Below are 25,046 nucleotides of genomic sequence, written 5' to 3'. Positions count from 1 at the left end.
CTGGCCTCAGATTCAAGAGATCTGCCTGCCTCTTCCTCCCAAATGCTGAGTTGAAGGCCTATAACACCATGTCTGGCTCCACTTCACCCTCTTTAAAACAAACAAAATTAAACCATTTCCACCCACGCAAGCACCCATGCATGCAACATGTACAAGTGGCTAGATGAGTAGATGAAATTATGCTTCTGAGACATAACTATGTGGCTAACTATACTATATATTCTAGCTGCTGGATGACATTTTTCACTGTAGCACTTATAATTTATAAATTCTACTGGGGTGTCTTTAAAACTTGCATGTGGTGCTACAAGCTTCTATGTCTCTCTATAGCTATGTTACAGCTTTCCGAGCTTCTACAACTACACCATAGGACATGTGTTTTCAAATTACTTGTTCTTCCCCACCCACAACTGCACTCCAGTTTGCATAAAATTTTGTCAGTATTTCTAGTATGTTATTTTGTCAAATCCTCTCATTTTGATTAACTTTGGAATTCTGACCAAAAATACACTAAAGAACCTAGGTAAAGCGGTATACACTGGTAATACTAACCCTTGGGAGCCTAAAGTAGAAGAACCTTACCTTAGAATGGATCACACAAAAAGAACAGAAGCAAAGAACTGTAAAGGAAGGCCAAAGAAGAGAGACGAAAATAATCAAGGAAGGAGAGAGGAAGTTATGGGCTGGAGATGTAGCTCACGGGTACAATATCACACACAAGACCCTGAGTTCAATCTTAGCCCTGCTGCTCTTCCAGCCTTAGCGTCTAAGAGCTGGGGTAAAAAAGCATATATATTACCACAACTACAGACATTTCAGTTTTTCATCACCTCAACACTGAAATCAAATAAAAATGTGATCAGCTCATCTACATTATGTTCTTTTCTATGTCAGATGGGGGTCCATCATCTTTGACTCCCTACAGATTATATAATGAAAGAGAAACTTTACCCCACTTGTCCCACCAAGATATAAAAGACCAGTTAAAGAAAGAAAGATGTTCAATGGTGTTAGCAATATGATTTTTTTTTTCGATGTTTTTGAGTGTCTCACATATTCCTCGCTGGTCTTGAATCTGCTACATACCCAAAGGTAAAACCTTGAGCTTCTGGTCCTCTTACCATGATGGCAATACAAGCATGTGCCACACCAGCTTGTTTTATGTGGTGCTGGGGACCTTTGTGAGAGTTTTTGTCAACTTGTCATAAAGGAGTGCAGCAGTTCTCAACCTGGGGATCAAAGGACCCTTGCACAGGGGTCACATATCAGATACAGTTCAGAACAGCAGCAAAATCCCAGTTATGAAGTAACACCAAAAGTAATTTCATGGTGGGGATCACCACAAATTGAGGAACTGTATTTAAAGTGTGGAAGCATTAGGAAGGTTAAAAAACACTGTGCTAGAGTCACCTGAGAATTAAGAAACTGTCTTCAAACAGATTGATCTGTGAGACACTTCTTGACTGATTGATAAGGGAGGGCCTAGCCCAATGTAGATGGTGCTACCTCTTGGCATGTGGTTCTGGGTTATATTAGAAAGCAGGATGAGTCAATTATGGGAAGCAATCCAGAACTGGCATTCCTAATTGTTTCTGCTTTATGTTCCTGCCTCCAGATTCCTGATCTGAGTGCCTGGCTTTCTTCTAAACCCTCTTCTAGCTGTTGTGGTATTTTCATTGTTTTTTGTTTTGGGTTTTTTTTGTTTTTGTTTTTGTTTTCTTTTGTTTTTTGTTTTTCAACAGAAGCTGGAGTTATTTGGTAAGAGAAATCTCAATTGGGAAAATGCCTCCATTAGATTTCATGCAAGCAAGTCTGTACGGTATTTTCTTAATAATTGATTTAGATGAGCCAAGCGAGGAGGTGGTGCCACCCCTGGACATTTGTATAAATAAGAAAGCATACTGAGCAAGCTATGAGGAACAAGTCAGTGAGCAATCTCCCCATGACCTCTGCTTCTATTCCTGCTTCTAAGTTCCCTACCTTGAATTTCTGTACTGACTTCCCTCAGTGATGGATTGTGACCTTAGAGTTGTTAGAATGAATTACGCCTTTTCCATCTCAAGTTGTGTTTTGTCTTTTTTTTTTTTCTTTCCTTTTTTTTTTCCCAGAGCTGAGGACCGAACCCAGGGCCTTTAGGCAAGCGCTCTACCACTGAGCTAAATCCCCAACCCTCAAGTTGTGTTTTGATCAAAGTTCGCTATCACAGCAATAGAAACCCTAATTAAGAACTCAACAAGTTGGTTATTTTATCACAGCAACAAAAAAGCTAGAATAGGACTGACCTCAGGACTTCCTGAACACTAGGCAAGGGCTCATTACTAGCTTTCAGATCTTTATTTTTTTTTTGGGGGGGGGGGGGGGGGCTATGGGGCGGGCTCACCATACAAAATATTCAGCATAAGAGGGTCCAAGATACTTCAGTTCCCATTTAAAAAGGTAAATGAAGATAAATAGAAAGGGTGAAATGAAGAACCAACTGACATCTTCGTTACCAGAAATTTTACCATCAATACAGGCTCAGTGATAGGGTACCCTTTTCCAGGAACTGGGTTTAATTGCCAGCAGCATTTAAAAAATAAAAAGTTAAAAATCTTTCATTACTACCAGTGAAAATAAGGAGACTATTAACATGAAACTATTTAATTCAGAACATCTACGTAAAAATACTTAAGTGCTCCAAAAGATAAAAAAAAAGCTCTGAGAAGCAGCAAACTACAGTATACGGAACTGGAAGAATAAAATTGAGCCAATATATACAAATCAAATAGCAAAATCAAATGATCTACAAAAATTAGTGCCGGGCATGATGGCGCACACCTTTGATTCCAGCACTTGGGAGGCAGAGGCAGGCGGATTTCTGAGTTCGAGGCCAGCCTGGTCTACAGAGTGAGATCCAGGATAGCCAGGGTTGCACAGAGAAACCTTGTCTCCAAAAAAAAAAGGCTAGCATTTGAGCAAAAAAGTTAAAGAGTTGCACAGTTTTAAAATGAACTTACCCTGAAATAAGTGAAGTTACTAACTATTGAATAAACATCACTCAAAAGCAGTTTCTTGGCTTTTTCTTACACAGCGGGCAACTTTCCTTTTAAATTCTCCGTTTCTGTCTTCCCTCCATTCTTTCTGCAGATACAAAATTAAAATCAAATTATTTTATATAAACCTATTATAATCAAAACTGCCTATTTGAATTATAAATATGATCCTTTTGTAATTATACATCTTTTTTTTCCCCGAGACAGGGTGTGATTATACATCTTAAAATGCTATGATAGGGTTGTAACTTAGTAGTAGCATACTTGCCTAGCTTGTTTTAAACCTGGTTTTAAATCAATCCTAAAAACTCCACAATTTTTTTCCAAGGCATAGAATAGTATTTTCTTTTTCTTTTTTTTTTTAAAGATTTATTTATTATATGTAAGTACACTGTAGCTGTCTTCAGACACTCCAGAAGAGGGAGTCAGATCTTGTTACGGATGGTTTTGAGCCACCATGTGGTTGCTGGGATTTGAACTCCAGACCTTCGGAAGAGCAGTCGGGTGCTCTTACCCACTGAGCCATCTCACCAGCCCCGTATAGTATTTTCAATACAGCTCAGGTGCTGAGAGCCCTTTGACTAGAGCATATGAGGACCTAGGTCCAGAGCCTAATACTATCCCTGCCAAAAAGTTGATGAGGTACAAAAGCAAATTTTGTAAAGCACTAGGCTAGGAACTACAAATAGAAAGCTCTTATGCTAATGACAGCTACTGGAAAAATTCTCTTTTAAAATAGAAAAAGGGTGGGTAGTGAAATGGCTAAGTAGCTAGAGGGCTTGAGGACTGAGTTAGGGACTGAAGAAGCACATGCTGGGGAGGATCCACTCCCCAGGGCTGTCTTGAAAGAGCCAGGATAGATAAGGCACCTAGCCCCAAACAAGCAAAAGTCAATCAAAACACAGATTATTTCTCTCTCTTTCTCTTTCTCCCTCCACACCCCTCCCCCCCTGTCGCTCGCATGCACACTGTAAGAGTAGGAACAATGGCTGTCTCCTTGAATGACACCAGTACCAGCATGAACAACATAGTTAAATTACAACAAAACCAATTTTTAATAAACAAGTAGATACCAGGAAATGCTCACAAAAATACTTAGCCTATATTTCTTTCTTATAATAAATAACCATTAAAAGAATGCAGGGACAACAGCAATTTTTAATTCTTATTTTTTCAAAGTTAAAAATAAAGTCCTCAAACCAAGACAACTACAAGATAATTTTATGAATATATGATAACATAATGAAATCCACTATTTTGAATACTAATGAAAAAGAGTAGATTTTAATTGTTCTTACTATAAAAATTAATGAGGGAATTAATACATGCCAACTAGTTCAAATTTGCTATGGCACAGTACATATTATACAATATCTGGCTTTTCATAACCACATTTATCCTATATATTTCAAAATAATTTATTATACATGGACTGTACAAAATAATCCAGTATATATAATAATTTTTATTTGTATGAAAATATGGACAAAGAAATGCACATATGTATTAAGTTTCAAGTTGAGTTTTAAAAGAGTAAAGGACAGAAGCAGCAGCTATCAGGCAAATACCTTACCGCAGCATCTACATTTGCAGGTGAGTCTCCATTAGGATCTGCCAGCATAGAAATGACACTAATCATGATGGTTTCCACAGTATGGATAGGTAACCAGCGTTCCTCTGGCTTCTCATAACCATATTTATCCTCCCCAGGCTCATGAAGAATAGAAATGCAAACATCACCATTTTTATCAACTGTAAAATTATAGAATAAGAATTGTTTTAATTTGGTTACATATAGTCTATTACAAATGTGATACATATATATATATATATATATATATATATATATATATATAATATTATATTACTTACGTGGAGATTTCCTAAATGTAATCTACTAACTTTTGAGAATGTTATAGATTTTACCAAATGTACAAGAGCCACCTAAAAAACTAAGTAGGAATATAAGCTATATTTAACTATATTTTACATTTTTTAACATTACAACCTTCACTGCTGTCCCTGATTCAAAGGACATGCCTTCTTTCTTCTAGTTCTCCAATTCCTTAATCTCAGCATTTACAGCTGTCTTCCTCTCAAATTCTAGTAAGATGGTCAAGGTTCAGCAAATAAAAATGTTAAAGGGGGAGGGTGATATAATAATGAAAATTAACAGACTCACAGAAAGATACACATTGGAGAGATAGCTCAGTGATTAGAAGCACTGGCTGTAGGCTAGAGAGCTGGCTCAGCGGTTAAGAGCACTGACTGCTCTTCCAGAGGTCCTGAGTTCAATTCCCAGCAACCACATGGTGGCTCACAACCATCTGTAATGGGATCTGATGCCCTCTTCTGGTGTGTCTGAAGACAGCTATAGTGTATTCACATATATAAAATAAATAAATAAATAAATAAATAAATAAATAAATAAATAAAAGTCTTTAGAAGCACTGGCTGATTCCAAGTACTCACATGAGAGTTTACACCCTACAGTCCCAGAAAATCTAACACCCTCTTCTGGCCTCTGTGGATACCAGGCATGCATCTGGTATACAGACATACATATAAGCAAAATATCCATATACTAAAAATAATAAAATAGGGGCTAGAAACACCCCTTAACAGTGGTTAAGAACACCAGGGCTCTTACAGAGGACATAAGTTAAATTCCCAGCACCCACAAGACAATTCACAACCACCTGCAACTCTGGTTCCAGAGGAGCCAACATCTTCTTCTGACATCCATGGGCACGTGGTACACATGCATACATACATACATACATGCAGGCAGAACACTCATAAACATAAAATATATAAATCTTTTAAAAAATAAAATAATATAAAAGCTTTAAAATAAATGATACTCATAGTCTACTTCATAAATTCATTTTAAATGCAAGCTTCATATAGTAACAGTCACTGGAGTAGAAATACAAAAATATCCTTAATTTTATAGGGGATAAAGAAACAACTGTATCTCACTTTGCACTATTTTATCCTAAAGTAAATATTCTCAAAAAAATCCTACAGTGTTAATCTATAAACATGCTCAAATAATTGTATCCGCTATTAATAAAAGTAACCTTTCACAATAAATTTCTTCTGTCAAAAAATACTATTTCTTGAAGTTTAAAAAACAAGAGTAAATACATTTTCTTAGTATAAAAAGTTTTCAATCAGTAATAACATATGTGTATGCTTGTTGGTTGGTTGTTGTTTTGAAAGAGTTTTAACTGTCCCTGTTAGCAATCTTCCTACCCCAACTCATGGTCAAAGAACATAGGGAGAGTCAGATAGAAGGCGGAAAGGAGAAAGGGAAGACAGGAGGAAGGGTGGGTGTTTGTATGTGAAGGGTATAAAATCACCCAATCAACAATCCAAGTACTTTTAGGAACCCTACTGTAAAGCAGAATTACTCCTGACATGTAATCAAAGACCATGCTTTTGATGATTTATACAAAAATATTCCTGTAACTGAGGTTTCTCTTCCTAACTCACTCCCATGGCTTGTGAAGTCCAACAAAATGGAATTAACAAATAAAAAAGGAAGAACAGTATTAAACATTGTAACATTCACCACAAATCCCCCCCCCTACTTTTTACAAAATAAGGAACTTTCTTTAAAAAAATGAGACTGAATAGTTGTACGTAATTCCATCAGAAGGAATCTACTTAAGATCAAGATTTGGAGGATAGGAGCTGAAGGGTATAAGTAGCTCAGAGAAAAGAGGACTTTCCCAGAATGCATTGCCTTGGCCCCATATCCAGCATCCTATAAACCAGTCATGACAGCACATACTTAAAAGCCCAACACTCAAAAGGTGAACACAGAAAGATTAGTAGTTCAAGGACATCCTTAGCTACAAGATTAAGGCCAGCTTCGTATACATGAGACCTTGTATCCATCCCCAACCCCCAAATCATTAATGGAGTAATCTTACTCCATTGTTAAGAGGATTAATGGAGTAATCTTACTCCATTGTTAAGAGGATTGGCTGCTCGTCCAGAGCACTTGAGTTTGATTCCCAGCACCTATGTGGCAGCACAACCTTCTGTAATTGTGGTGCTAGGGTATACAAAGCCCACTTTTGGGCTCTTCAGGTACCAGGTACACATATACTACAAGGACCCACCTACATGCAGGCAAAGCACCCATACACAAAGAACAAATTAATAATAAGTGTGGTGGCCTGTGCCTTTAATCCTTTAAGATGCAGAAGCCAGTGGACCTCTTTAGTTCCATGCCAGCTAAGGGTAGATGGTGAGACCTGACTGACTGACTGACTGACAGACAGACACATACATACATACATACATGCATGCATGCATACATACATACATACATTAATGAGCAAACACCACAATAGTAATTTTAAAATAAAACGGTTTAAAAAAATCATTTGGCAGAGCAGTGATGGTGCATGCTTTTAACCCCAGCACTCAGGAGGCAGAGGCAGGAGATCTCTAAGAATTAGTGGCCAGGCCGGTCTACAGAGTGAGTTCCAGAACAGCCAGGGCTACACAGAGAAACCCTGTCTCAGAAACAAAAATCACTAGTCATTTTAAATTTGAATCATTTTAGATTTAAAGCTATAGAATCTTAAAATATTTTAATTTCTCACACCACTTCAAAATGAGACCATCTGTCTCTTAAGATTTGTATTTGTTGACATGAATTTCATTTTTATTGTAATATATTCATAGAATAAAATTATAATTTCTACCATTTCTCAGTTAAGAATTAAAAATAATCACAATGATACACAATTACAACCACTACTCATTTTCCTCAGATCAAATTGTGTATACAAACTCTTCACTTTCCCTACCTCTTCAATATCTAAAAATGCCCCATTTTAATTACTGAAGATCTCATAGAAGCAGAATCACACAATCAGTTTTGTTCTTTTAAATTTGTCATATTTCAATTATCATGTCTTCAAGTGCATCATTAAATGTTGGTAGAATGCATTTTAGGTTGAATGACCAAAACTGGAATCATGCCAAATCATACTTTTAAAGAAATATGTCATTTATGTAGCCCACAAATACACTCTGATGCCATCATGGCTGTCTTACTCAAGACAAAAGTTCTTCTATACTAATACTGTTTAAATTCTAGTGATCTCTGATTTAAGTAAGTTTTCCCAGAGTATGTTGGATGACAACTATGTTCTCTGTGAGATGTTTGTTGTTAACTCCATAGCTAGCTATACACTTAATATTTACACTTATCTTGCCAAAATGCTCTATTCCCCATACAATGTTTTGTCTTGTTATTTTTTTTTCCCCTTTCATCTCAATGTTCTTTACAAATGGCTTTATTCCTAATACTAAATCCACTTGAAAACCCTGTGTGAGGGCTAGGCATGGTAGTACACATCTTTAATTCCAGCACACGACAGGCAAAGGCAGGATAATTTCTGAGTTTAATGCCAGCCTGATCTACACACATAATTTCAGGCCAGCCAAGGCTACAATGACAACCTGTCTCAAAAAAAAAAAAAAGAAAGAACCAAACCAAAAAACCCTAAACCAAAACAATGAACAAATAAAGCCATCAATAAGAGAGGGGTGGGGTGGGGTGGGGAGAGAGAAGTCTAAACTGAAATACATTTAAGCTACACAAATTATTATTTGCCATGTAGCATTTTTTCAAATTACATTATTATTATTATTATTATTATTATTATTATTATTATGTGTATCTATAGACATATATGCCACAGCCCATGTGCAGAGGCCAAAGCATGACTTAGTGGGGTGCGACCCCGACCTCTGTTGGGTCCCAGGGATCAACTCAGATTACCAAGCTTACATGGCAACAGCTTCTTTTAACTCACTTAACAATCTTACCAGATATCCATAATAACTTTAACACTCACCACATTACTCAACTATTTGAAGCATGCGCTCCAATTACTTCTATATAGTATACTTCTCAGTTATACAACCAAAGCACATACATTTTAGTAACTTTCATCACCCCACCCCAACCCTGCCCACAAAATCTTGTATAATCTATATTGACCCTCTTCCCCTTCAAACTCTCCATTAGTCCTAAGCAACCATGAATATACTTTGAGTCTTCAGAGTTGCATATTCTACACATTTCATAAGTGGAATTATTAAATGATTGCCTCCATCTGTTCATTAATTTGAAAAAATTATTTCTTTTCCATGTATGAACATATGCCTGTGTGTGGCTGTGCATGTGAACACTGACAGATAGATACCAAAAGCAGGCAGGCTGGACCTTTGTATTGAGTCAATTACGAGACCATATGCACACAAAAAAACAAACATAAAATCACTAAGCACTTTTACTGAGGTAGCTGTGAAATCTTTAGTGACAAATCATTATATTTGCAAATGTAAAAATAAAATTAGAAAACTCACCATTTGGGTGCCAAATCTCTGTAATGAATTTCATTTTAGGAGGCCGGAGGGGATAATCTTTTGGGAAAGTGAGATGAGCCTTAAAAACACCACCTTCACTGAAAAAAATAAAAGAAAAACCAAGTTCATGCATTTAAGTTACTCTTTACAAGTCACTCAGACACATAAAAGGGTACGGAAAATAAAACAACAAAAAGGTAGACAAAAAATTAGTTTCCTGAATACAAATATGCAGTTTAACATACCACTATAAATACTGCTTTGTTAAACTCTCAGGTAGTTAGTAAAAATAAAAGGAACACTGGAAACAGGTGTCCAGATCAGATCACTGGTGATATGGTACAAGTCTTTTCAGTATATGTCTTCAAATGAAATTCAGGAAGTTTAATCTTGTCTGCATGACTCAAGTTCCTGAATTTTCTATATCGGTTTCAAATGATCTTTCTTCTCTGCTCTGGCCATACCCATCAATCTCTTTCTCATCTTAAAATTTAGGCATATATTTTGTGATTTCCCTCTCTGGGATCAGATTGCCACACTTCTTTTATCTAATTGTTTGTTCATTTCATCATATATTAAAACTTCATTAAAAGGACAGTAATAAATTAAAAAGATTTCCCAAAGAGGTTTTATACTACTGACTTTTCAGAGTAGAAATACTGCAATACTGATGCTCTATGTCTGCACTGTCTAATATACTACCCAGTAACACTCTGAAAATGGGTTGTGTCCTGGTTAGTTTTTATTATCTACTTGACCCTAGAACCACCTGAAAGGAGAACACTTCAATTAAAGAATTTTCTGGGTCATATTTGTCTGTGATAATGTCTGTGAAAGACTGTCATAACTGATGACTGACATGGGAGGACCCAGTCCACTGTGGATAGCAATCCCTGCGCAGATGAATATATGAATGGTAGCTGAAGACTACAGAGATTATTCAGTTGTTAAGAGCACTTATTCTTGCAGAGGATGTAGGTTTGATTCCCAGCACCCAAATGGCAGCTCACAACTAACTGTCCATACAGCTAAAATAAACCAAGTTGACCTTAGAACAATGATTAAATGGTGACAGTGTCGTGGAATTCTAGCACCTGATATCTAGTTCAACATTATCCTGAACTACACAACAAGACCCAATCTCAAAAGGGTGTGTATTAGACTGATAAGATGGTTCAGGAAACAAAGGCACTTGAGATACAAGCCTGACCCCTGAGCTCTATCACCAAAACCCACTTAAAGCTGGATGGACAGAACAAACTACAAATTTGTCTTCTTGCCTCTTTATCTATGCTGTGGAGCACATGCCCACAGACACATTATGCACACTCACACTAACAAGTAATTTTTAAAAGATGGGGAAAGATGTTTGCACACTGACATAAAAATAGAAACACAGCTGTGGTCATGGTCAAGTGGTTAAGGCAATGGATTTGAAATCCTTTTCTCCATGCACTGGTTCGAATTCTGCTGACTATGTGCTGGTATGTTTACGCTCATGTGTAATGTTAACACTCAACAGAATGCTGCTCTTCATCCCTCAAGTTTGGAGAGTCTCTAGTCACTGTGGTTATGAGCTGCGAGGGCTGTGGTGAGGGACTGTGAGTGGAGCTATTGTTATATATGTATATTTAAAGGGGGGGAAGGGGTTGAGAGATGGCTCAGCGGTTAAGAGCACTCGCTGACTGCTCTTCCTGAGGTCCTGAGTTCACAACCATCTGTAATGGAATCTGATATTCTCTGGTATGTGTGAAGACAGCTACAGTGTATTCATAAACATAAATTAAATAAATCTTTAAAAAGAATATAGAAAAGAAAAAATGACAGAGTTCCTATCTCAAAAGGGGAAGGGAAAAAAAAAAAAAAAAGCCAGGCTCTAAATTGGTGGCCATCCTGGTTTCCAGAATGAGTTACAGGACAGCCAGAGATACATAGTGAAATCCTGTCACCAAAAAAAAAAAAAAAAAAAAATCAATCAAATAATGACGATGACAGCAGCAATAATAACAACAGGAACAACACATTACATGTAACAATGATTAACTGTAGGATGTAAAACATGGGACCCTTTTAACTTTGTGCTTTGCACATTTCAGTACAGATTGAAATTTTAATTATAAATATTGTTTTTCAGACTGACTGATATTCCAGAAGACCAGACTTCAATTCCCAACACCCACATGGAAACTAACAAGCATCTGTAACTCTGGTTCCTGGCTATCAGACACCCTCTTCTGAACTCCATAGGCACTGCATGCACAGGGTCTATCAACACATTGTGTGTGTGTGTTGGGGGGTGGGGTGGGGGAGTTGCAGGCCATGCTATTAATATCAAATATTTCCAAATAGTAAAGAGGTAAGCTGAGGGTTCAGAGCATAAAAAGAAAAAAACACACTTGAAGTAAGCAGTAAGAAACAGTCCATAAAAGATTAAATGGAAAAATGGTAAAGAATGTGCACAATGAAGGGGATAATTTGATGAGAAAATTAACATTTAAATATGGGAAGTCTGTGTATGCCTGGCAACTCAAGGTGATTCCCTTAAGTTCAAGGCCAGCCTAAGCCAAATAAGAAAGACCGTATCAGCCTGAGAAAGAATGATCTTTTCTCTTGTTTTTAGGGGTGGGGGGATTAAAAGAAGGTTGTACATAATACAAATTAAGGGTTTTAAAAAGGGAAGAAAACTAGGTCCTAAGACAATGGGAGGAACTAGCAGAAAGACAACTAGGAATAGGGGTCCTCCTCTAATACATAGCAAGGTATTCAAGGCTAGCCTGTGATACATGAGACCCTGCCTCCAAATAATAAGTCATCAGAAATTAGCTAGAAGTAGAAAAAATAAAGCTAATAAAAAGCATAACCATGGAGAAGGAATGATGTAAGGCTGGAGAAATGACACAGAGGTTAAGAGCACTTACTGCTCTTGCAAAGGTTCAGTTCTCAGCATCCGCATGTGGCAGCTCACAGCTGCCTATTCCTCCAATTTCAGGGGATCCAATGCCTTCTTCTAGCCTCCAGGGGCACCTGCACCCACATGATGTTCATATAACTCATTCAGACACATGAACACAATTTTTTTAAAGTCTTTTTTTTAAAGCTCTCTTTTCTTTCCCATGGAAAGGTGAACATAAAATGTAGCACAGGTATCAAGAATTAAAAAGAAAGTAATTAGTTTCAAAGATAAGCATTTTATAATTAGAGTAGAAAATAAGTAGATAGAATTTGAGAAAGCTATAAATCCAGGAAAGAGCCAAGAATGTATGTAAAAGGGCATTAGAACAGCCTCCACAAAATCCCTGCAACTTATTTTTCCAAGGTCACTTCATTTTGGTTGATTTAATTCATTCAAAAGCTTCACAATATCTGACTGGAATTCTTATGCTAAAAAGTTGCCATTACCCCTCTAAATTATTTATAAGTAATTGTCAAACTTACTTAATAGTGTTGCCCTAAAATTTTAAAGCAGATGTTTTTCTATTTTTCTAAAAGTTCCCAAAATAATTATGCTAGTTCTCCATTTTCTTAATGGATTCCTCTACTTTACCTAAGGACCATCTACCTGCTCTTCTCCCACCCTAGAAAACACCTTGCTTAGTGGCAGCAAATCTGTGAGTATACAAACTTTAGAAGTGAAGTTAGCACAAAAGAACTAAAAAATGCATAGGGTAAAAATAACAAAGTAGATAGACTGTATTTATTATTTTTCAAACATAGAAAGATGTGACTATAGGGAAGAGAAAAACATTAAAGTAGCAGTGAAGTAAAAATATTTCTCCATGTACAAAGTATTAAAACAATTAACATGATGTTAAAGAGTTATATAAGCAACTGCTGAATATTTGAAAAACCAAGGTCATATTTCTGGCACAAAACCTCCTTTTACTATTTTTGTAAATTAAATCACACAAGTCTTAACTGGGTATGGCACATGCCTATAATTTAGCACTGAAAAGTGTGAGGCAGGAGGCCTATTCAATTTAAAGTAACCCAAACTACATATCAAGAACCCTTTTCGATTTTTTTAAAAAACTATACTGGGACTCCAAGTCTGTCAGTCGTCCAACACTTGCCTAGAGATCTTGGTCCTTTCTTTCCAAACATTACACACAAAAGAAGTTACTTGGAGGAAGGGGCTTGGGTCAAGATAGGGTTTCTCTGTATAGCACTGGCTATCCTAGAATTCTCTCTTTAGACCATGCTGGCCTCAAATTCAGAGATCAGCTTGTCTCTGCCTTCCAAATGCTGGTATTAAAGCCATGCACCACCACACCTGGCTAAGAAAATCTATTCTTGGCAGCACTAGAAAAATTCAATATTGGATACAAGATTAATAAAAGGAAAAAAAATGCTAGGTGAAGATGGGTAAAATAGCATGTCTTAGTTAGGGTTTTACTGCTGTGAACAGGCACCATGACCAAAGCAAGTCTTATAAAAGGCAACATTTAATTGGGGCTGGCTTACAGGTTTAGAGGTTCAGTCCATTATCATCAAGGCAGGAACATAGCAGCATCCAGAGAGGCAAGGTACAGGAGGAGCTGAGAGTTCTATATCTTCATCTGAAGGTGGCTAGTAGAAGACTGACTTTCACACAGCTAGGGTGAGGGTCTTAAGCCCATACCCACAGTGACACACCCACTCCAACAAGGCCACATCTCCTAATAGTGCCACTCCCTGGACCAAGCATATACAAACCATCACACTACATAAATACTCAGTAACTATCAGTCTTTTTGTTTCGTTTTTCAAGATGTTTCTCTGTATAACAGCCCTGGCAACTATCAGTCTTAAAATAAAACTTAAATGTACTAAGCACTGATTACATAGACTGTAAATAATGTGGAGTGTTCTTTAGTAAGTAAGTGAAGGTTAGTTATACATCACAAAACAGCATAGCATATTTTTTCAGAATTTTGGCATAATACTTTCTCTGAGCTAACACCTCAGGCCATTATATGCTGATGGATCACTGAGATTTAACTATCACTCAAATCCATGCTAACTTATTTTCAATCACTCTATCCTCTTCACATTGTTGAGACAACTTCAAGATCACTTCCTTGCACTTAGTACTCTTTAAGAACATTCTATAAAGGACTTAATTATAATTAACAGCCTTGTAAACATCATTTAAGTCTGTCTGCTTTGCTTTGTCTTCTTTATCTTTTTTTTTCCAAAAGATTTATTTATTTTATGTATGTGAGTACACTGTATAGCAGGCATCAGATCTCATTACAGATGGTTTTGAGCCACCATGTGGTTGCTGGGAATTGAACTCAGGACCTCTGGAAGAGCAGTCAGTGCTCTTAACTGCTGAGCCACCTCTCCAACCCTTTATCTTTCTTTTCTAAGCACACTTTGCTTAACACAGTGACCTCCAACCATAAAATAATTTTTTTGCTGCTACTTCATAGTATTGTTGCTATTGTTATGAATCATAATTGTAAGTATGATATGCAGGGTGACATCTAATATGTGACCTCTATGAAAGGGTCATCATTCAACAACCCCAAGGGGTTATGCCCCACAGGTTGAGAACCACTGCCTTAACACATTGGGCCCTTCCCCCAACATTTTGTGTTTCCTTATTCTTTTTTTTTTTTCTAAGCTCCCACGCCCCACCTCCCACCACAGCCATGTAAACTAACCTCCTATGTGAACAGCTTATATATAGCATGGCCTTCTTCCTTCTCTCCTCCATTGTCCTTCACTAAGAAGCTACTAAGATTTAGTTTGCCAGATCTTGGGTTTGTCTTTCAAACTCTAATAAAATTGTCCTAGTGCCTATCTCCCTCAAAAGGAACATTTTTTAAAACTTCCATTTACAAGTCTTTTCTCTGTCCTTTGTCCTGACACCTTTCTAGCTATTTTCTCAGGACTTGTCCCAGGCACCTGTTCTCTTCTTCCCTGAACAAAGGTTACAGATTTCAGAAAAGCACTGGATAAAGTGGCCAGTGTCTGTCTCAGTAGCAAGTTCAAAGTTGCCACTAACATGCCTGCTATTCACATCACACATCAAGAGCCAACACTTTTAGAAACATACAATGAGAACCCCACAACACTGATCCTTTTAGAGGGGTCAGGTGACTCACAACCACCTACAATCACAGATCCAGAGGGACCCTAGAAGTTCAGCCTCTGAGAAGCAACTCCATTCACATACACATCCCTACACACAGACCTGTATATGCAGTGGGTTGGCTTGATGTTGCTTGTATTCTAATGCTAATAATACTGGTTCCTCAAGACCCGGTCGCCCCAAAGAACACAGAGTCCTAAAGTAGAGTCAATTGATGCTATGTGTCCTTGACCCCAAGTTATTTCTGATTGGTAAATAAAGATGCCCACACCCACAGACATAGGCAGGGGTCAGGGTTCCTGGGCTGGAGGACAGAGGAGAACATCGAGAAAGGGAGAGAAGGAAGTGAATGAAGGAGAAGCTGCCACAGGTTAAACGAATCATGAAATAATGGCCATGTTAGTTGGCTAGTTGGAGTTAAGCACAACCCAGACAAAACATGTCAAATTATATAATGGGACTATTGGCTGGGAAACAGAATTAATAGCATAGAGGACAGATATCTCCCCAGTTCTTGACAGGGTTTCTCTGTGTAGCCCTGGCTGTCCTGGAACTCACTCTGTGGACCAGGCTGGCCTCGAACTCAGAAATCCACCTGCCTCTGCCTCCTGAGTTCTGGGACTAAAGGCGTGCGCCACCACACCCGGCTATCTCCCCAGCTCTTAAAGCTGATCAAGGCTTATTACAAATGTAAAGGTTGAGTGTGTCTTTTATCCAAGAACTGAATGATCAAAGGTGGGTAGAAACTCTGGATTGGGATTTAAAATTTCTACAATATGTACACATAATTATAGATAATAAAAACAAGCTGGGCAGTGGTCACACATGCCTCTAATCTCAGCACCCAAGAGACAGAAGCAGGCAAATTTCTGAGTTTGAGGCCAACCTGGTCTACAGAGTGAGTTCGAAGACAGCCATAGCTATAGCTACAAACACACACACACACACACACATACACACACACACACACACACACACCTGTCTCAAAAACTAAATAAACACAAACAAATAGCCTTAAAAAAGAAACAGAAGGGCTGAGATTGAGATATGGAGACACACACACACACAAAGGTGGGGGGGGGGCAGTAAAATGGGTTTGTTAGTAAAAAGAATGACCTGTTAACTAAAATGGTCTTACCTCTGGACTTTATTTTGAGACGGGATCTCACTATGTAGCCCTGCTGCATGGTGCTAGGATTAAAAGTTTGCACCACAAGCTCGAGTAGCTATCTTTTAAAAACCGAGAAGTGTGTGTGATATTTTCATTGATCAACTAATGCTTAACACAAATGCATGTAAGGATTAAAAAATTCACTGAGTCCTTAAGAGTCAAATCGTAAGCCTGGATTCTTAAACAAGAACTTGGTTTTGGAGAATAACTCTCATTATTTTATAGCTACACTAAGGGTAAATTGAATCCTATCATCAGAATGTTCCTATGGTATCCCCTTGAGGCACTGTGCCTAGGGAAAAAAACAAACACTATTTTAAATCCAGAAGAATAAACATGAAGAACAGACCAGAACTGTGTTAGGTTCATAGACCAGGTTACTTAAACAGTATGGTTTGCAAAATTTAAGAAATTTACCTCAAATAACAACATGACTGTGAGGGAGTATCTTTAAACTGGTTTCCAGTGGCTACTGGCAGCTACTGAAGAATCCTAATGCCATGCCATGATCAAATTCACCTAAATCAACTTGCAAAACTGATAAATGCAAATATACTTCAAAGAAACATATGAGCAACAATTATGATTGCTAAAAAGTATAACAAAAAGCATGAACCACCGTTTTCCCACTATGTAAACCATGAACTCCCATATTGCTTTGTTTTAACTTCATTTCCTCTATTTTTCCAATTTGTTTTTGAGGCAGCTTCTCTCATTTCTGCCATAATGCCTACTACTCCTCCAAGATAACTGGATTAATTCTCCTGTCTCTATCTCCCATCTTTCAATAGCTGGGATTACAAACGCAGGCCACTACATTAAACTTTTTGCATGGGTTCTGGGAATTATCATCGAATTTCTATAGCAAACATTTACCAACGAGTCATCTTCACCAGCCCTCCATTATTTTTTAAATACATTTTTTACCAGCTGTTTGAGATAACAGAAAATCAGCTACTTGAAGGCTGCGGGTGGGGGTGGGGGGTGGAGGGAGGTCTTACAACAAGGAAATGCAGTCCCAAAGAACTGCAGATCTAGAGATCTAGGTCTGTTATCACTCTCTAGCTCATTTGCCTCATTTTCAACTGGTAGTCAGTTGTCCTAACACTGTCTTATAAGCTATTATAAACTGTGTTTTGTGAAGACCAGGTTATAAAATTATTAAAATAGACCTTGAAAGTTCCCTTAAGTCTTAAGACACAACTATACAGAATACATTCTATGTAAAAATCTCAAGGCTAGAGAGATGTCTCATCAGTTAAGAGCACTGGCTGTTCTTCCAGAGGCCCTAGGTTCAATTCCCAGCACCCACATGGTGGATGGGTCACAGACATCTGTAACTCTAGTTCTAGAGGTTCCCATGCTATCCACCTCCTCAGATACCAGACAAACACAGTACACATATATGCATGCAAAACACCCTCATACATAGACATTAACTGATTTCATTAAATTAAAAAGAACTGTTTTTAAAAAGAAAAAATTTGCAGTCTTATTCTTTAATAAATAATAAGGCATTAAGAACAGTAAAACTGGGGCTGGAGAGGTGGCTAAGCAGTTAAGAGCACTAGCTACTCTTCCAGGGGACCTGAGTTCAATTCCCAGGGCCCACATAGCAGCTGACACCTGTCTGTAACTCCAGTTCCAGGAGATCAAACACCCTCACACAGACCTACATGAAGTCAAAACACTAATGAACATAAAAGAAAAATAAATCATTTTTTAAAAGTAGTGTTTAAAAAAAACAGTAAAACTTTCTTCCTTAATTATGGTATTTCCTTTGGGATCAAGGCATGGTAAACATGAGAAGGAAAATCATTTCCATAGGGAACCGCTCAGTACTCTTAACTGCTGAAACACCTCTCTAAATTCCATAGGACTTTTTTCTCTTTTGGCTGGAGCAATGGCTCAGCGGTTAAGAGCCTCTAAAGAACTTGAATTTGATTCTCAATACTCATATCAAATGGCTTATAATCAGATGTTACTCCAGCTCCAGGGGATCCAACACCTATGGCCTCCTAGTGCACCTTCATTCCCATGAACATAATCCCACAAAAGCAACATAGACATATAATCAGAGATGAAATTTTCTCTTCTCCAAGTTTGCAAAAATTAATCTCCTAAATTCTAGAATATGTATGTATGTATGTATGTATGTAAATTATTTACAGCCAGGCAGTAGTAGCACACAGCACACATCTTAAATCCCAAGACTCGGGGACCAGAAGCATGCAGATCTCGAAGTCTGAGGCCCACCTGGTCTAGAGAGAGCTCTGGGACAGCCAGGGCTATACAGAAAAACCCTGTGTGTGTGTGTGTGTGTGTGTGTGTGTGTGTGTGTGTGTTTGGGGGGGAGGGGAGTTGTTTACATATAACCTCACCAGAAAAAGCTTTTCATAACAGATTTATTCCAGCAGCAAGATAATCTAAATTTCTGAAGCTAACTTTTTTAAAACAGGTTTTAGACATTAGAGCTTCAAGCATAACACAAAGGCTCTACACATGATCAAATCGAGATGATACTAGATATAACCATTTTGTTTGCTCCTTTAAAATTGTTTTTCAATTTTCAAAATTAAGTTTTAATTTTAGTTGAAGAAGTAACTTATTTCAAGATGTCAATTCCAATATACTTACTAAAGTGTATCTGGAGGACCAATAATAAGGACTTCCCAACGATAGAGATCATTGTCGTCTATTAAACCTGCTGAAAAGCCTTCCACTGGATTTTTGTTGAGTTCTGTGGAAAAAGAACATTTCAATAAAAACTTTAAAATAGTTTTTCTCCAACAGGTAAATTACAGAATGACCACACATAAGCCATAAACTATGAAAACTATTAAGATGCTGCCTCACGACTACAACATTTCCATACAACAAGGAAGCCATGGTTACATCAACCTATCCAGATGTAATTGGTGTGTCTTCTTACATCTATCTACTCTGGGATCCGAACAAGCTCTTAGCATTCTGGGTAGGTTTTATGAGAGGCCATCAAAATGCAAATGAGGCTCAATCTCACAAGAGATTTTAGTTGAAAGAAAACCAAAACTCAAATCAAATCAAAAACAGCAAGTTTTCTATAGTCATTAGGACAATTCCTTTATAAACAACCAAAAGCACTTTTGCATTGGAATTGCTAAGTTCTATTAACTCTTACTTACGCTAACATCTGTCTATTTGCCATGATGCCTTGAGGTAAATTCAACTATGCAACAGGAATAGTTATCTAAGAATAACTGGTGCCTACAGAATTAGTGATGATATCCTAAGATTTTTCTCTTCTAAACAGTGTTCTGCCATGGAGAATGGATGATGAGGGCAGAAAATAAGAACAGAGACAAGGAACTAGTAAGGTAGGGAAACGAAAGCCAACGAAGTGTCATCCAACAACAAGTTAGGAAGAGCACATCCTTAAGAGTTTAGAGAGATGGGCTGAATAATAAGGATGTCTTTGTAATGGGCAGATCGAATGAGTTTTAAGGAAGTATAACTGACATTAGAAGTATCTATGCATACTATATAATTTAATAATTTTAATATACTATCATCTTTGAAGTCAGCATAAGAATCGTGATAGTGATATACACAACAACAATCACCAAAAAAATTATCAATTATTTTATTTGTCAAGAGAGCTGAGGGCTGACTGGTTCAAACTGGGCAGTGAGTGAGGACAAATCATGTTTAAGAGCAGTTCAGAAAGGACTTGCCTGAAATCTAAATGAGTACATGATTCTCATACAGTGCTTGCCATCATCCTCAAGACAGGCAATCTAACCATGAAAGCAAGTGTAATGCCACACAGAGTATGCTGGTAACTGTGGAAGCATTAACTCTGAGCAACCAAAAGTGGTTTTAGTTCAGCACTACAATTTCATATAGTGCTATCTGGTCCATCTTCATTTGTCAACTTACTTGAACTTGAAATTACTTGGGAGACACACCTCTTGAGCATATATGAGGGTGCTTCGAAACAGTTTAATTTGCAATGTGGTTGGAACCATTCTATAAGGATTGTGAAGCAGAATACCAAGACTCATACCCCCTCCCATGATTTTACTGCTGTCACACTGCAGCTATCACACCTTCCCAGGCATGACGAACTACATAGTTGACCAACCGTAAACTAAAATGAACACTTCTTCCTGAAGCTGTTTTGATCAGTTATTTTGTCAAAGTAACAATAAAGTAATTAATATATACCACAACATGCCCACAAAAAGACCAAAAATGTAAAAATAAAGAAATTGTATTTTTAACACAAAGAACTTCTTTTCTTGGATTTTGAACACAAGATTTTATAAATCTAATAGGCAAAGCAAACAAAAATCAGTACTATATCTTAAAATATCAGGCTTGTTTTTCTTTTAAGTAGATTTTTAAGATACCATTAAGATATGATTTGTATTTTAATCTTACTATGCTTATACACATGCCTTTCACTGATTCCAAACTGTGTGACTGGCTACTAGAAAAGAATACACATATACACTTTAGTGTTGATGGGAATTTGGTGTGATGAAGGTGTAAGAATTATGGGTAATAGGTTTCTACATTAGTTATCTCATTTCCAACCGATTCAGTTACACTTTCTAGTAGTGGGCCACTAGTATAAACCTGTCCCCTCCAATACTGGGGCTATAAATATGTGTTTCTGTACCAAGTTTTTATATGAGTGTAGGGCTCTAAACTTAGGTCTCAAGCGTCTACCTAGAGCACTTAACTGAGCCATCCCAATTATCTCATTGTTGCATTTTCCAGCAGAAGTCTAGCTAAATTTTGATAAGTAAGTAAGCTCAGTAGTTTTAAGACCATTATCATGTTTTCATGAATGATTTTTGAGATCTAGCTCAAGTACTACCCTCCCATCTCTGAGACCTTTTTTAAATAATTTACTAAATAATCTTGATTTCTACTAAAAATTCTATTCATTATAGTTGCAGCCTGTACTGTATTACTTAGCATTTGACTGTTTCAGAAAAATACGTAAGGACAATGTGTAATAGGTAATCTAAAACTAGTACAAGGAATGGGAGGAAAAGAAGTACAAAAGAAGGCATAGAACAATCTTTAATAACTAAAAAAGGCAGGAAGAACACCACAACTCTGAGGCCAGCCAAGTCTATCTTGTGATGTCTAGTCTCATAAGTTTAAAAGAAGTGGGTGGGGGGAGGGAAGCACAGCAGGGCACACACATTTTATCCCAGAACATGGGAAGCAGAGGTGAGTTGAGTTGCAAAATGACCATGACTAATAATGAGACCCTGCCTTGGAGGGAGGAAGGGAAATGGGGAAGAAAGACTTAGAGACTATTATTGTAGATAATGAAGAACTGGACCTATGACTGAACAAAGAGACACAAATGAAACAAGACAAAATGGCAAAAGCTAGAAAGTAAAGACCCTTTCTTTGTTAGCCATATTAAGTTTCAACTTCATACACGGGACAATGATAACCCGTAGAAGAATTGGAGAGCGTTTGTTCTTAATACATTTTCAAAAAAAAATAGGGTGAGCTTGGGAGATTTAAATGTTCAAAAAACAGTCTTAGAAGTTGGATAGATGGCTCAGTACATAAAAGACAGTATAGCAGGGAGCTGGCTCATCAGTTAAAAGCACTGACTGCTCTTCCAGAGATCCTGATTTCAATCCCCAGCAACTACATGGTGGTTCACAACTATTTATAATGGGATCTGATGCCCTCTTCTGGTGACTGAAGACAGCTACATTTTACTCATATACATAAAATAAATAAATCTTTTTTTAAAAGATGATATAGCAGTTGCAGAGGACTTGAGTTTGATTCCCAACACCCACATCAGGTGTAACTCCAGCTCTAAAGAAGTCAATGCCATCTTCTAGCCTCAAGTGCACAAACCCATATACAGACACACAAATGTATACATAGTTAAAAAGAAAACAGTCATACTTTAAAAGCTGTATTAAGCATGTTGATGCATACTTACAATAATACTAACACCCAAGAGGCCACAGCAAAGCAAATAAGTAGAGACCAGCTCTTGCCTACACTATCAAGATGCTGATATCTAAAGTAGGTGTGAATATTTAGTGGGTATATAAGACACTTGACGAAGTGGTGAAATGGTTTTGAAACTAGAAAAGGTTAGTGGTTGTATAATACTGTGAACATAGATACATTTATCTACTATTATGTGTATATATGTTGTTTATTACATTTGAACATATATGTCTCATCTTAGTTCCTAAAATGACACAAATGTATTAAAATAGGAAACACAAGAGGAGATACCTGTTTGAAAGGTAAGGGGAAATCTTATTTAATTCTAAATTTCTACAGCACATATATGTTATATATGTTGGGAGAGGAGTTGTCTTTGCAGAGTTATAGACTGTACTTTGAACTCTGCATATGCTAGGCAAGTATTCTACCACTGAGAAACATACTCAGAATATATTAGGGTTTTTGCCAAAGAGGAAAGCAGGAAAACTAAGAATATGTTTAACAGCCAACAATGACAAGTTCGCATTTCTACAGAATGGAAAAGCTATCCAAATTAAGGCAATTAGGTTAAAAAAAAAAAAAAGGAGCCAAAACTGTCCTCAACATAAGCAGTAAAGATAAATCTATAAATCTACATGAACCACACTAACTATGTTAAGAGAAAATAAGATGGAAAAGTACAAGTGGAAATTGTTTCTCTAAGGTTGTAGTAGATAGAAAATTATAGTAGCCATAGCCACAGGCAATTGAAATTCAAGCAAGCAGTTTTATTTGGTTGATTTTTCAATTTTTTTAGACATGATCTCTTCTTAGTAGATTTGAAACTTTTATGTAGACTGGTTGGCCTTACCCTCTAGTCTCTTTGCTAAGGCTACAGACATGACACTCTAATGGCTGTGGTTATTGCTGCTGTTGTTTTAAATAGGATCTTCTCTTGCAGTCCAGGCTATAGAGTTAGACCATGTTCTGAGAAATGATCAACTAATTTGGGACAGGGGTAGAGGCATGAACCCACAAAAACTAAGAGTAAGCATAATAGTGTATAGTCTCTGACCTGTCTCTACAAAGATGAGAACATATGAAAAGTGAACAAACATGAATTATTAGGGTCAAATTAAATTCATAAAATATTTTTTAAAAACTAGGCTTGTACACTAAAAATGTTCAGAGAAACAGCCACCTCAATATGATGAACATTCCTAGGATCCACAATATGGTCTTCTAATACAAATTTACAGCTAACAGGGAAGTAGGGCTTTGTAAAGAAATGACAGATTCTAAGTCTAAGGCATAAAGGAAAAAATGTGTTAGGCTCTTCTCAATACTCAATAAAACAAAAGCTATCAGATAGTACTGTGGTCTTGTTTAAAGAACTCAACAGCCAACTTAACAGAAGCCGCACTGGCTAAAAATGTTATGAGTTGAATATTAGTATGAATAATAACCATAAGGGGTAGACAAATGTGTTTATATACATGAGTAACATAAAAAAACAATCAAAACTGTCTGTAATATTATATACTAGCACACCATTTTGTCATTTTGGTTTGAGTTTTATTCCACAGCCTTTAATGCCAGCACTCAGGAGGCAGAGGCAGACAAATTATCTGTGAAATCAAGGCTAGCCTGGTCTACAGAATGAGTTCCAGGATGGCCAAAGCCACAGAGAAATGGGGAGATATATATATATATATATTTTTTTTTTTTCTTCCACCATGTAAAGAATCAATCTCAGGTCAGCAGGCTTGGTAACATCATCTTTTCTACAGAACCATCTCATCACCCCATTCTTTGCCCACTCTGTGCAAGCAATACATTATTTTGAAAACCAAAGAAAGTAGAAGAACTAATATCTGGTTTTCCTTGCATCGTATTATCAAACCCTGAACTAATATTATGTTATCAAATAACATCTCTCTCTAAAAAAAACTCCAGTTAGGCAGTTGTTTATGGAGCCCCTGTGGAATGGCTAAATTGAGCATGTCCAATTTTCTAAATTACTCAAATTTAACTTTTTCTAACTCAAAAGATATGGCTTTCTCTCTTCCTCCTCTTTATCTTTCTAGTTTAAGAAGCTGCAGAAATTTAAAGTTTGCCTTCTCTGGGTTTTGGGGTTTTGTTTTGTTTCTTTTTAAGTAAGACCATCCTCTGGCTTAAAAAATAAAAATACATCAGCTGAAAAGTTTCCGAAATGTCACTTTGTCGCTTTGTCTACATTTTTAAAGTTTCTATGTAAAATAAATAAGCCAACCAAATCTTTAAAACATAAAAGTCATTATTTTTGAGGTAATCTCACCTAGCAAAACTGAGCCTATTCAAGCTCATAGTCAAGAGTCAAATATAAACACAGAGAGAAACATGTTAAGAGAATCCATGTAGTAAG

At 37.1% G+C, this 25,046-nt stretch overlaps 1 protein-coding gene across 1 annotated transcript in view; it reads right to left on the bottom strand.

Moving 5' to 3' along the window:
* Nucleotides 1-25,046, bottom strand: part of Ube2g1 (ubiquitin-conjugating enzyme E2G 1) — a 79,221-nt gene that overhangs the window by 3,993 nt on the left and 50,182 nt on the right. Inside the window, exons 2-5 of the mRNA NM_025985.4 lie at nucleotides 19,316-19,418; nucleotides 9,432-9,529; nucleotides 4,606-4,784; nucleotides 2,997-3,120 (exon numbers count right to left, since the gene is read on the bottom strand). Of these exons, the coding sequence (NP_080261.2) occupies nucleotides 3,034-3,120; nucleotides 4,606-4,784; nucleotides 9,432-9,529; nucleotides 19,316-19,418 (467 nt within the window). The 3' untranslated portion in view covers nucleotides 2,997-3,033. The remainder of the gene's footprint in view (nucleotides 1-2,996; nucleotides 3,121-4,605; nucleotides 4,785-9,431; nucleotides 9,530-19,315; nucleotides 19,419-25,046) is intronic.

Source organism: Mus musculus, chromosome 11 (assembly GCF_000001635.26).
Source record: "Mus musculus strain C57BL/6J chromosome 11, GRCm38.p6 C57BL/6J".
NCBI lineage: Eukaryota > Metazoa > Chordata > Mammalia > Rodentia > Muridae > Mus > Mus musculus.
Note: the sequence above shows the minus strand (reverse complement) of the source record. Positions and strands in the feature narration are given on the sequence as shown.